Source organism: Buceros rhinoceros, unplaced genomic scaffold, assembly GCF_000710305.1.
Source record: "Buceros rhinoceros silvestris isolate BGI_N320 unplaced genomic scaffold, ASM71030v1 scaffold38366, whole genome shotgun sequence".
NCBI classification, from domain to species: Eukaryota; Metazoa; Chordata; class Aves; order Bucerotiformes; family Bucerotidae; genus Buceros; species Buceros rhinoceros.
In genome coordinates, this window is record NW_010418823.1 from 8,571 (window position 1) to 22,891 (window position 14,321).

At 37.6% G+C, this 14,321-nt stretch overlaps 1 protein-coding gene across 1 annotated transcript; it reads right to left on the reverse strand.

The window, feature by feature from the left end:
• Nucleotides 1–1,027: 1,027 nt before the first annotated feature.
• On the reverse strand, nucleotides 1,028–14,192 carry ENKUR (enkurin, TRPC channel interacting protein). The gene is made up of 5 exons (XM_010138682.1): nucleotides 14,112–14,192; nucleotides 10,623–10,768; nucleotides 7,242–7,468; nucleotides 5,260–5,406; nucleotides 1,028–1,201 (listed from the first exon to the last, which is right to left on the reverse strand). Exons 1-5 carry the CDS (start codon nucleotides 14,186–14,188, stop codon nucleotides 1,028–1,030), a joined length of 771 nt encoding a protein of 256 aa, XP_010136984.1. The 5' UTR covers nucleotides 14,189–14,192.
• Between the last annotated feature and the right edge of the window lie 129 nt (nucleotides 14,193–14,321).

Consider the following 14,321-nt stretch of genomic DNA (forward strand, 5'->3'; position numbering starts at 1 on the left):
TTCCTGCTCATCCACACTTTCCTTGTGCATGTCACAAACCAGTTTCAGATGCCCAAGAAATATACCCTAGAATCATTGTCTTCAAAGTCATTCCCTGACAGATTTATGAAAGAAACTTGATGTATGTGAAAATTTGCCATCTAGTAGTTCATTTGAAATTTTTACTTCATATTCTGCTGATGTCAGATACTGTGATGTCACAACAGCTGCTGGTGGTCATGATTGATACCATACAGAAAAAGCTGTATTCTGAAGTAAAGGTTAAGCAGTAGGAAAGAAAAGCAGTTTTTCTTTTTATGCAAATAATTGCAATATAGTGTGCTGATATAATTTCTGCTAGGTCTTGACTAACATGCTAGTATATTGCTTTCATTCTAGCATTACACACATAATAGCAATCAAAACACATTTTTCTACATTAGTTGTAGATTTACGATAGTATTACAGAATTATTTACACGTAAACACACACAGCGAGCTACATGTGGTGTCTGTATTGTGTGAAGTCTACATTACTATAGTCCTTCCACTGTAAAATTTGGTTTTGGTAACAAAATACAAATCACTCAACTTTTAAAGAGCAACAGTTCTTTAATAACTAGTCCACAAGTCATCCCACTGAACTGAAGTTATATCTACCAAGCTGTCTTCAGCAGCCAGTTATTTCACTTTGTCTTCACTATGCAAGGAAAGAAATGCTCCAAGCATATGAAAAGGTATTTTTTATGCTTTTAGTATGATGTTTATAGAAATCTTAGCAGTTAATAAAAATTACAAAGAATAATAGATTAAATTAAAATTTTATACTCAAGGTTTAATTAAGAATTTTATTTCAGAAAGTTTTGTGAATTGTAGAGATGAAAGCTATATGTAACAACTTTTCTAGGAAGCTACATATATTAGATGAATATTTCCTTCTGAATAGTTGGTGGTATCAATTTTTTCGGAGAATTTAGGGAGGCGCTTCTGGAGATGTAGGGATAGAGGAAAAAGGAGGAAAGAGGTGATATGTGAAAAACAGTCCTTCCTTACTCATTTGCAATGTAGATAAATTTGTGCTTCTCAATGGCTTCTATGTCATGCTCCAGTTGTTTCATCTGTGATTCCAGCTTTTCTTTATATAGCTTCTTGGGTATGGTGTCTATTTCTACCGGAAGATTTTGAAATTCACGGTACACTTCCTCCCAGTTCTTTTTCAGCCCCTAGTGCCATTACATGAAAAGAAAACAAATGAGGAAAACTTACTTCATTAAGAATAACAGGCACACAAACTACTTACGGGATTTTGTTAATATTGCATTTGGTAGTCACTGCAATGTTAAAATAATAGATAAATATATGGATAATGTTTAATCATCTTATTTGGCCCCAATTAACTAAATGTTTAAAAATCAAAGTAGTCGCAGTAGAAATAATTCTGACTCATTCTCATGTAATATAAGGAATGGCCTTTAAAAACTCTGTGCCTTGGAGAGAAAAAATTACATTCTTTAAGAGGCAATAAAACAATAATGAAACTAGTCAATGAAGGACAAGCTACAGAAATGCTAAACTGAAAAAAAGTGTGTCAGTTTGACTAACAGTCAACTCTGTAGCCTACCAGGAACTCAAGAAACCCTGTACCCTTCATTTCCGGTCCTCAGTGTCTTCAAGACAAACTGCACAAGGTAAATGAAGAGTGGCTCTTCCTTATTCTGTGTAAGAGACTTTCTGTGCTTTCATTGATCTACAGGTAGGAAACTTTAGCTGCTCCATTGTATCTAATGATAATATGCTCACCAAGGAATTACCAGGATTCATAAAAGCTGCCTCAAAACTCCTGTCATTCAAATGCCTTCTTCAAAATGCAACAGCAAACTGCACTACAGAAACCACTTCCCCATAAACAGCAACCTGGCTATGGCAGATATCACCACATCACACACAGTGGTGTTACCTCCTTAAGTAGTCACAGAGTACCAATACTCGGAACTCCAGCAAAATTCAGTGGCAGTTTCAGTTCATCTCACCACCGGCTTAATTTTCTGTAATTGAGACTGCTTGGGCCATGGATACTAAACTGATCCACAATATTTTAACTTCTATGAACTACTTTGAAAAACTTCTAAATAATTGCATTCCCTTCCTAATCCACATTTACAGTAACATCTATAGACAACTTATTTATCATTTGGACTAAAAAACCTAGCTGTCACTGAGCCTATCAACAATAATTTCAATAACTACTACCTCTCTTGAATGCTGCTGTGCAGAGAATTACCTTACTAGACAAAGTGAACTGTATCTTCCATATACAAAAGCCCAAGACTAAAACTTTGCCTAAAAAACCCCCAGACAATCTTCTGAAATCTACTCATAAGCCTGTTAATTCAACATCAGAGACAAACTTATCCACCAATACATGCTGAATGGAATGCGATGTGGTAGAAAAATAAAATGTAAGATGTCTTTACATTCTCACGATTGCTGCAACAACTGCTCTTACTTTCTCTCCTCAAGAGGATAATAAAAATCTACACATCCTATACATGCACATATGAGGATTTAGTAGAGTTTATTCAGTGCATCAAATGTCCTCATGAAAACTATATGGCTGAACTTAATAATCACACCTGCTACAAGGAACTCATGCAGCAATGAGTAAGTAACACAACATGGCTGTCAGCGAGAAAACACTTTTCCAAAACGGTTTTGGCTCTCAGTTCTGGTTCCTCAGAGGAGGCCACAAAGTATCTTTGAAAATGAGGAACTGAAGTTACTCTCTTGGGAACTAAAGTTCTCAACTCTTCTCCATAAGTAAAACTGGATTCAACAGTCACATAGATTTTATGGCATGTTGTGATTTCCAGCCTCATGTCCTTTTCCTCCACTATTATTAAGCACCTCTTCTCCGACTGGCTAATTGATTAACATACTGAACTTAAATTTAGAGGAATTAGTCTTAATACATATTTAGCTTTGAAGATGGTTGCTTCTATTTCAGAACTCAAGAACTCTTGTGCCTAAAAACTTGTCTGATTTTGTCCACTGTATGAATTGATTTAACAGAAAAAATTGACCTCTCCCTGCCAATACAAAGAAAAACATATTTTTTAAGATGGATGAATGTTTTACTGATTCAAAGCAGGTATTTATTGCACAGCAATTCACGCTTTTTGCGTATTCATATTAAGCATCTAAGTGTTGTCCATAAAGGTTATTCTAACACTCTTCATATAGAAATATCTACATGAATTTGAAAACCCTACCTCAACATGTGAAACTTAGAGCAACAAGACTATTTCTTTACTGTCTTTGCAATCCAAGGCTATAAAGGACTTAAATAAAGCTTCTGCTCTACCAGGCATCAGGAATAGTTTACAATTACATAGTCATGAAAATAATAACTGTATTTCCAAAACTTCAATAGAAGAGTAATCCATAGCATCTTTTAAATAATTCTTCTTCATGTACATTAGTAAAAAGTAGTTTGGAAATCACTAAAAATAGTGAATTTTTAAACACTCATAAAATTTACGCTATCCCTACAGTAGAGAGATCAAAAGCAAATCATGACTCCCTCCATAAAAATCTCCCTCTCAGCTCCTCCAACAGCAATGAATATGCGGCCCACTATTGCGACGGGTTAGATCACAAACTCTCTCTAACTAACTCTATATAAGGAATTCTAATACATACTGGATCAGTGAGAAATACATACTGCATTCATCAACATTCTCTTTTATTCTCATAAAAATCCCAGCAAAAGTAAGCATAATGGAGAGTTCAAAAAATGTTGGCAGAAATTATTCCCCTTTATTTTTGTAAGTCCAGAAGGCTTGATTTCGTTCTCAGACATCTATTGCCACGTATTCTTTTGAAACAGATAGTGCAAATATGCTCACTAGCAATGTCAATTATTTTAAAAGACAAGAATTCCCATATGTCTACAGCTGAACACCGGGTAGAAGCCACATACCCTAGGGACACTAACTCATCCTGAAAATATAACCGTAAAGTAATCTGGCCCATGAAAGAGCAAACTTTTGTTGAAAAAATTAGAAGAAAGTACTGAGTTCATAAATGCAATCTAAAAACTTTTTAATTAAAAAATACTTCAGTGCACTCTTGTATTTTAAAAATATAGAACATAATTTTAATCAAAGTAAAGGCAGAACTGTGAGCAGCTGAACTCACATGCCTTTTTGCACATACATATTTGCTGCATAGTTAACTGGCTGGATCACCAGCTTGTTCCATGCCTTTCCCACCACAAAAATATCTTAATCTTCACCCTTGCTGTTACATTCTTTATACTGCTGTCAGTGCAATACCCTCACTTCTCTCCTATGCTCCTTCCCAGCTTCTACTGCTTGCTGCGTAAGCAAGAGACACCATTGTGCTAACTATTTTGGATCTTGCTGATTATCTTGTTAATCTTTGCAAGTGAGTTAGACACTGTGTTTTCTCTCTAGACATTCTGCTGGCTTTTTGTGGGAATTTAGCATCTTGGAGATGTCCATCCATCGGCTAATTTGTTTCAGGTGGCTGCTAAGGTCAAGTTATTAAGGGACAGACTGATAAACAAGTATCACAGCAATGTAAGCATTGTTTTCGTAAGAAATTTGGCTAAAATGGGATCTTGAAAAATTCCAGTTCAAGGACGGGATATACTCTTAAAATGTCTCTTTTCTGCTCTACTTCTTTGACGATATTATATTTCTTTAGAAAATCTTATGTAATACAAACTGTATGAAAGACAGTATCCAAAACAGCTTGAGAAAATACTATTTTTCCAGTCACATGAATATATCTCAATTTAATTCTGTTTTCTGGTTTTGTCACATTTTAACGCAAGACCTTATGCTTTAGTCAATGAGGTCACAATGTGAAGATAGAAACTGCCAATAAGAGTGGCAACGTTGTGCATTAGGAAAAAAAAAGGCAATTTGTATTTTTCCATCAATCACAAGTAGAGAGTCAGAACTGTCACTAAATCCATATAGGAAATTTTCTGCATTCCTCTAAAGTTTCACTGAGGTTCGAAGTCTTTAAGGGGGATAGAAATCTAACAGAATTGAAGTACTTGTAAAACTGGACGAAAACCGAAGATGGATCAGCTCCCTTCAGTTCAGTTTACAACTGTTCTACAGCTCCATCTAGTGAAAAAGTAGCTAACATTTGCCTCACAAAAAATCTAGTATTCTTTTATTACTTATATGGCCTGCATCACCTTAATCTTTTGTACATTTTACTAAGTACACTAAATCAAAATATGCACCTGCAGAAGATTTCTCCTTTCTTCATCAGATAGATGTTTCATTGCTCTTTTCTTGAGATCTTCCAAGATACTGGCCTCATATTCTTTCTGAGCTCTCTTCTTTTCTTCATTTCTCCGGGTTACATATTTTGGTGTAACACCATAATCCTATATGGGTAAGGAAGAATTTTCTTATATATGCTTTTAAGAAGGAAACCAAGATATTCCTGTCATCCATAGTATATTACATTTGCAAAGACAGCTTGAAATGGAATTTTGTGCCACCGAGTGATAAAATTTTAAATCACTGTTTTCTTAGAAGTATCAAATATGATTGTAGCCTGAGCAAAACATATAAAAAATTCCCTTGATTTTCCTTTTGCAACCTTGGAAGACAACAGAATCGAGAAACCAAACCCTCTTATTTATAAGAACTGATGGTTGAGTGAGGAGTTTGAAACCTTTTAATGACAGCAAGCTGTTTTACATTTTTATATGGTGTCAGATTCTACATTCTGAAGCACATTCCTTAGATGCTTTCTTTGAAAGGTTTCCCTGTGTCCTGATTTTTGCTGAACACTGCATGCCACAGAAGACAGTGAATGGTGTTAACACATACACAAAAATTGGATTAGTTAGGAATTATACACTATTCCATACTGGATGTGGCAGAATTGTGTTTCTGGGAGGAAGAATATCCCAGATGCACTTTAGGGAACATACCTATTTTGCCTTAACCTTTGTAAAATGAAGCATATCTAGTTCTGCTAGAAGGTACTAGAGTCTACCTTCTTTCTATCAAATGCTAAACGATTAACAAATCTTGCAGTGCTGGGCAGCACTATGATTAGCATCATTTGTATATATGTTTAGCCCTGCAAAGGTACTCCGAGGGTTTGCAGGTTCACTTTTTTGCATCTTCTCTGTTATAAGTTATGTCATATGTCATGTCTCTTTTTGCATAATGCTCTGTCATTAGTATAGACAAGCCAGACTCCTGATACATCTTGTTTTCCTCAGCAGTGGAATGGACCGTTCTTGTGCTTGGAGGAGGTTGTCTTTAAAGGCATCCCAGCTCTCTCAAGCTCCCTTGCTTTTTAGAGCTGTTTCTCAAGGGGTCCTGCCTACTAGTTCCCTGAATAAGCTGATGTTTGCTCTCCTGAAGTACAGGGTCTGGACACTATCACCTGCCTCCTGAAGGAGAAGGGGATCTTGAAGAACTTCATGGCCTCTGCATCCAAGACTACTATTAATTATCACACCTCTGACCAGTTTTTTCTCATTTTTAAGTAGCAGAACCAGAAGAGCATGACCAGTGATGGCTTATCTTATCTGTGTTAAGAAGCTGTTGCTGACATGGTCTAGGAACCTTTTTGGATTGCTTTCATCCCATTGTGTTGTCCTTTCAGCAGATATGAAGGAAGGGGAAGTCTTCTGTAAGAAGCTGCACTGTGATCTGAAGATTTCCTCAAGTTGCTTAAAGAGATTTCATCCGGTTCCTCACCTGACTGGATGGTCCATAACAAATAGACTTCTGACACTCATTGGCCTTTCCTTTGATTCTAACCCACAAGCTTGACCAGCCTATTGCAAATTCCATAGAAGAGCTCCATATATTTGAGCACCTCCTTCATCCAAAGACCAACCCATCCTCTTCTTCCCTGCCTGTCTTTCCTGAAGAGCCAGCACTCATTCATCACAGAACTCCATTAGTTTCCCCGGTAGACAGTCCCTGGGTTCCCAGTGAGACAGACACATATGCTATTGCTTTAGCAGCACCGTTCTGCCAGTTTTTTGCTGACAGCACAAGCAAGTGAACAGAGAGCAAAGGCAGGGCACAACACTAGTGCCAGTGATTTCTTCCTGATGAATTTCAAAGGCCTGCCACAAACAGCAGTGTTATCTAAACATCTCTAAAACAATCATAAACATTTCAAAGGAGAATGCAATGGAGAACCAAAAATAGGCTACTAGTATTTCCTCTATAATTAAATAAATCTTACCTTTTTTTTAATATATTTTGGAAAAAGTCCTGAAGTCTCAAGCAGATATTTATCCCCCTGTCTTCTATCAACATAAATAGGTTGAGGCTTTTTAGGCAATCCTGTGATAGCAGCAACTGCATTTGTATTTATAAAATTCTTTTTACTCTGAATTCCCATAACAGGGTGATCTGTCCTCCGTGGCACTGATAATGCAGGCAATTTCTTGCTATCTGGTTCTTTTATTCCTGTGAATTGAGCATGTAAACATTCTCAGCAATAACCATGAAGCGGTTTTCAATTAATGTTATTACATTTCTCAAAAAGGAAAAATTCTGTACAAAATTACATAAAAATAGAAACCAACTGTATTTACAATGAAAGGATTGACTGGAAATGTACTATGATGAAAATGAGTATGCTTTTTGGCATAACAGAAATTTCAAATTTCGTAAACTAGGAAATACTTACTGTGTGGTTTTAGATGGATTTTCCTTATCATATGCCACTCGTTTCCTCTTAACTGCAGTAGTACAGGACTTTTTTCAAATGTAATGAAAACTACATTTACTAGAGGTGTTCACTGCCAGGGCCCTTAGGCATTAATGGCCCTATCCAGTCTCCCCAGGGGTATTCATCCCACACGCCTGGGCTCAGGAACCCCATTTGAGCTCAGCCCTGTGCTGTCAGAGCCTGGCTGAGCTGTCTCAGCCACGCCTGCCTCTAGTCCAATTCCTGAAGAGCTATGAGGAATCAGTAGATGGACTTGGCCTGTTACCCCACTGTGCTGATGGTCACTAGGCCATTAGTAAGATACATTTTCATTACCATCCACTCTGCCTGCCTGTGGTGTGGAGGGACTGCATCCTGTCAGTGAGGTCACTGCCCAGCCTGCATTATGCGTGCCCTCAATTTTTGCCTCACTTTCCTGTAGAGAAAAACCCTGATCTTGCTGCTCCCTAGCACTTGTAAACAACTTCTAACAATCCTTTCTCCAGAGAATATAGAAACTTCCTTTTTAGTGTAATCTTTCCTCCAAAGCTCCAACAAAAAGTCAGTAGTCCCCTGAGTAGCCTCACTTCAGGTGAGTGATGAAACCCAATTCATTTCCCAACATTTTTCCCACTAGATGTAACTCTAACTCGCAGTCACCAGAGATAACGATTTGCTTCAGTTTGTCTGAGCTCATGTTCTTTGGCAGAAAGTAAGTGTAATGTCACAGTTGATGGAGCCCATTCCCACAGCAGCTGGTTTCCTGATACTGACTCCACAAACTGGTGCTTTTCCTGGGTTTTGTCGATAGCTCGCCATAACTTACTACTGTAGACACACAGATTTAAATCTCTATTTTTCTTAGAATGTCTTTTTTGGAAGCACGATTTCTGAAGCTTCTCAGCACTGGCTCACCCTTATCTGCAGTACACTGGTGAACACTTGCTGTTTTGGGAGCCCCCCTCTTCTTCTGGATCCAGCAACCAAGATTGGTTAAAATGAATGTCAGAGTTCAGTGATACGACAAGATTCAGCTGAAGGTTAGGAAACACATATTTTATAAGAAGTGGTGAGTAATCAGACTCTACAAGAATGACACTATCCCAGACTTCAGAGACAAAAATTCTGTCTTTTTGTTCTGTTTTGCAATCTACTTTTTCAACTAGTTGGATCAAACCCAGTTTTGAAGGCTGCACAAATACCAAAACCACTGCCATTTAGACAACTAGTAACTGTTTAAATTCCAAGTGATGAAAGTGCCACGCTTGCAAAGAGGTGATTAAGCAGTGTAACTTCTCTGAGGTAGGTATGAGATTCCATCCAACAAAGGTACAAGAACTTCCTGAGTTAATGATACAGTTCCTTCTCAAGATCTGTTAGGATCTTAATCATGGCAATGAAATTGCTAGTCTGGATCAAAGGTATGATATGTCATTGTCATTTTGAAGGTTGGGTACATTGACTCCAAATGCAAACTCCAAAACATATATTGCTATTATAAAGCCCTGAATCAACAAGTTGAAACAGAAATATTGTGAGCTGCTTGTCTGGAAAAGATCAGTCAGAGTGCTGTATCTTAACATAAAGCAAATCTGAAGTAAGTAACACTAATTTTATAATACAAGTACTTAAAAGTGATCTTACAGACTGCTCCGAATTATGGGTGAAACAACTTTCTTTTCCATGCTTATCTAAAACACTAGTGTGGTAATTTAACAAGATCTTGACTTCTGAAGCATTCATGCTCAGATGTTATGCAGTACTACATTCCAATATACTGAAAGCTGTTCAGATTTCCTGAAAAAGTAAAGGCTCTATTCAAAAACAACCCAAGGATGCCTACAGGACCTCTGGGATCAAAACTTACCTTAAGGTTCTAATAATCCATATTGCCTGAGGCAACAAGCCTCCAAAGCCTCCTGGGACAGCCTCTATGTTCAGTGCTAAAGCTGTTGGCGTATGCCACGCAAATTTGAGTGCTGGACTCCTACATTCTTTTAGACAGCTTTATACTGTATGTTACATGCTTCTATTTTTCCAAGCTAAAAACAATTTCAAGCTGAAACTTTATAGCTCAGTTACAAATTCTGACAGCAATGTACTTAAAACTCCAGTAGCACTAAGGTCACTCCAGCCTTGCAGAACCCACCAGGAGGCTGAACATGAGAACTGTCAGCTCCTTATACTCAGAATTATGGTTTGTGCCCAAATATAGGATGCATTTTGCAACAAAATTTTCCATTTGTCTTATTTCTGTGACATGCAGCTCTCGGAAATGGTCTATGCTCTGACCACTGCCAGCCAATTTAATGCTATGGGATTAAGAGCAGACAATGAGTGCTGAAGAGTAAAAGCTGTATGTTCCTTAGAACATCAAGAAAGGCACACATACTTCTCCTATATCTCTTCAAGCATTAAAAACAACTAGTTCACTTTTAATACCCCATTCGCATTATTTACTTTAATATTAATGATCACTTGCAGAAAAGAATAACATACAAATCTAAACTATATAATCACAAATTGAAATATCGCCAGGATAGAACATACCATCAACACATCTTCAACGTCAGAATAGCTGCAGCCAAAAGGTATATAATTTTTCTTTATATTTCAGCTGTTTTTGTATCACATGACAAATACTTACTGTATTTTCTAATCACATATAGAAATTTGTCACTTGTTTCAGTATTTCACACAATAAATAAGCATTTTTGTAAAATAGAGAAATAATTTTGGTATCATAGATACTATAAAAGGAACAATGGAAACTATAGAGCATGGAAAAGTGATTTTAAAATTTTCAAAATTTTTATTCTCCTTAACTAACTGTAACTTTCAAGATTAATATTACTAATTTTAAAACTAAAAACATACATTACATTTCATATATTTCACGTCTACACTTACTCGGTGGTAGCTTTGGTTCCTTTGAGTGTTTCTGCAGAAAATTTTTTGGAGATGGCACTGCAACTTTTGCTGGTCCCATAGTTTTCCACTGGGCTTTATTTTCCTGTGCCTCACGTTTCACAGATGGTCTAAATTTGGATATATACCTTAGATGTTAAAAAAAAAAAAGCCATGAAGAAGTTAAAGTTCAGGAAATTATTAAAAATTCTTCTTCAAAGAACATACATTTTTGCAGTAGTTCATGTCAAAAGTCAAAGCCATTTCGTTTTGTACTTTCTCCCAAATAGAGGCCTCATTCATACAACCTCCCCACGAAGGCTAAGCCCAGCACTGCACTGACAAGTGTTTTTTCTGATTCTGAAGTTAGCTTGCTTCTTCCTTCTTCTCTTGTGCTTTCAAGGTCAGTATTATCATCCTCTGGGAAATGGTTCCTGTATGCACTGTTCATATAAATACTGAACACAGACATTCTGAAACTCAACAAAACCTAAATTCTGGAAATAAACTGCTCTGGGTATTGCTTGTATTTGTTAGTTTTATGAGGTCGTGCTTTATACAGGTTACAATTTTTTTAATTAATTCCATTTTGAGAAGTTTTTTTAATGTGGCTATTTGTTTTATAAAAAATGCATCCAAAACATGCAGCTGATGTGCATCTATAGGAACATAGTCATTGTGAACCTACTTTGCTAGATTTTCTATATTTGGAAGTTTGTAGCATGAGAAAGATGCAAATGCCAATGTATCGTGGATGTTTCAGAAGCTGCAGTTGTACATTGTAGGGCCTTACACAGCAATCAGACACATCTGAGGAAAAGCTCCATTGGCTTAAAAAAAATATGAGACCTGCAATGATAATGAGAACATTCACTGCTTCATTTTATGGGATAAAACATATTTTAGAGGTATATAAAACCTCATACTTCAGAAAACACGTCAAACAGAGTCAAGAGTTGAACTGAATGTCCTTGATTATCAGTTTGTCTTATTGGTGTCCACTGTATCATCTCAATGTTCCTGTTGAACCATCTGTTACAAACTATTACAAGAGATTAGATGAGATGGATGACTGCTCTGAAACAGCACAATGAACTGTGTATTTCTTACATTACACAGATCCAAACTGTGGTCCTGACCTACTGTAATCAGTGGTGGTTTGGGCACTACCTGAAACGGCTACTGCAAAAACCAGTTAGGGCTCAGACGTGAAAAGCTGCGTGAACATGGTACGCACACACTGCTCTTTTGGCGTCATGCTGCACATGGCACTGTAACTTCTGCTGTAACCAAAAGCATGTTCTCCAGAAGAAGCCACATGCTGATCATTAGCTAATTAGCACCATCTTGCCCCTCTGAAGGACTGAGGTGTCACAGATGTTTTCCCGAGGGAGCAGAACTCCCTGCTCCTGAAGCTAAGGCTACCTCATTGTACCTTTTAAAATCCTTAGGGAAAATGTCCTATTAATTTATGTTAGACAAAATCTGATGAACAGCTGTGCTCTGCTTTCACAGAAAAAATGTGTTTATGAAAAAACTACACCATATTTTCAGGTAAGGAAAAAAAAGAACAAAAAAAGATTGCATATAATACAAACTATTTTTACAGAAATGCTGAAATAGTGTGAAAGAAATGATGTCATGCTGGGCCAGTAAATGGGATTCACAGTAGCAACACTGACAAAAGCTTGCAAATGTCTGATACGTGCATTTGTTCTTGATCATAACATTAGAACATGTAAGAGGACTTCATTAAAAATGTAGTTATTTTGTCTTCTGTCTCTTTGGAGATTTGGTCTCCAAAACCAGAAAGTGGATTACGTATATCATTCCAGAAATACCCCTAATTATAAGGAATGAGGTTTTATTTTTTTTTCTGTTAAATTCATGGCAAATGGATACAGCCATAGGCACAAGCCCACCAGATTCATAAATAATTGCACTCCTCACCATTTGCTAGGAGTGGCGTTGTAGCCACACAGTGAAAGGTAGTGACTTTATGAGGAGTTTGACCTGGCAGGGTCCACAGGAGTCTTGGAACGAGAAAGTGAAAGAGAAGGCACTGAGTTTATTACATACTGGCAGCGGGTAAACATATCTTTTGTAGCCAGCTATAGGCATTCCTTTGGTCAAAGAGATGTGGCAGTGACTTTTTAGGCCAAGAAAGTGGCTAAATGCTGTCATACACCAATAACATAGGATTAGAGAGGGTTCCAAAGAAGAAAACATGATTATGTGTGACTTCATAATCTTAATGCATTCATCATTTGACAAAGGGAAAAAAACCAATACGTTTGTAGGAAGACAGTTACTATTCTTTAGATGTCATCTTGGGACATGAAAGTTAGGGGAAATGAGGATGATTGCCATGGTTTCATGGGTTGAGAATGTTCCTGGTCAGTTGAGAGCAAAATATATGAAATACGAAATATACTTGAAAAAAAGACCCTAGATTTTGTATGTATTAGTTAAAACTGGTCAGATCATGCCATTGACCAGGCTTGACACTGTTGTTACCAGCTGGATATTTGGCGCATTATGAAAAGCAGGAAGTGGGGTGACAACAGAAGTCAATGAGATCAGAAGGGGATTTAGACAGATTGCACCCAGTCTAAGCAATTCCTTGCCTAAACTGAACCGATGGTCATGAGGTATCCAAATCCCTTAATGGTATTACGACAAGAATGGATTTAGTGTGCTGCCTTCCTTGTCATACTGTCATTTCACTTTCCTCCAACTGCCAAAGTATCTTTCATTCATACTGGACAAAAAAAAAGATGTATGAGCTATTTTTGTATGGAAAATGCTCAGAACTAGAAATCTTACAATTCTTAACCCTTTTACCTGAAAAGAAATAACTGTCAGTTCTAACGAATGTCACTGATATTTCTCCTCACTTTAAAGCTACTGAGCTATAACCTACGTTACCCTTTCACTGAAAATACTAACTGTAACAGCTTGCTTTCATATAAGGTAATAGGAACTTCCAAAACCAACCTATGTTTGCACAATTATCAAATAAGAATTTTACAAAAACTCTCTAAGGAATTAATACTGGAAGGCAGAAGGCCTTTTTTAATGTTTTTAAGGTAAGGAGGGAGAAAGAAAAGCAAACAATGTCAGAAGATACACCTGACACATGAAAATAATTAAGTGTGGCAGTGAGGAAAATAAAAAAAAAAAAAAAAACCCAAACTTTTCAGTTGCTCACTGAAAAAATGTTATAAGTGCAAATAGCAAAGATGTCATGTAATTCCTCTGCATGGAAAGCGTGCTTTGTGAATTCTCTGTCAACGAACAGGATGGCACTGACGATCCCAAACGGGACCCTCCACTCCTGGAGCAGGCTGTGAACCCTCACATGTCAGCTAGTGACTCATCAGGAGGAGCAAAAACTAGATTTTTCTTTCTTTTTTTTTTTTAATCTGTTACACGTAAGATGTATTGCTTTGCCAGAACCAGTCATCGTGTCTGCGTGTAACACCCACGTACCTGGGAGGTTTGACTGGCTTCTCCTCCAGGCGGGGCAGGAGGTTATAGACGTTCCTCTGGGCGCGCCGCGTCGCCATCCTCCGGCCGAGGGGCCCAGGACACGGGGAAGCGCCCGCCTCCCCTCACTGAAGGACCCCGGGCAGGGGGAATCGTACACCTCGCCGAGGGGCCTCGCGTTTCCTCCCTCCTCGCAGCTCGCCCCGCTCCTCC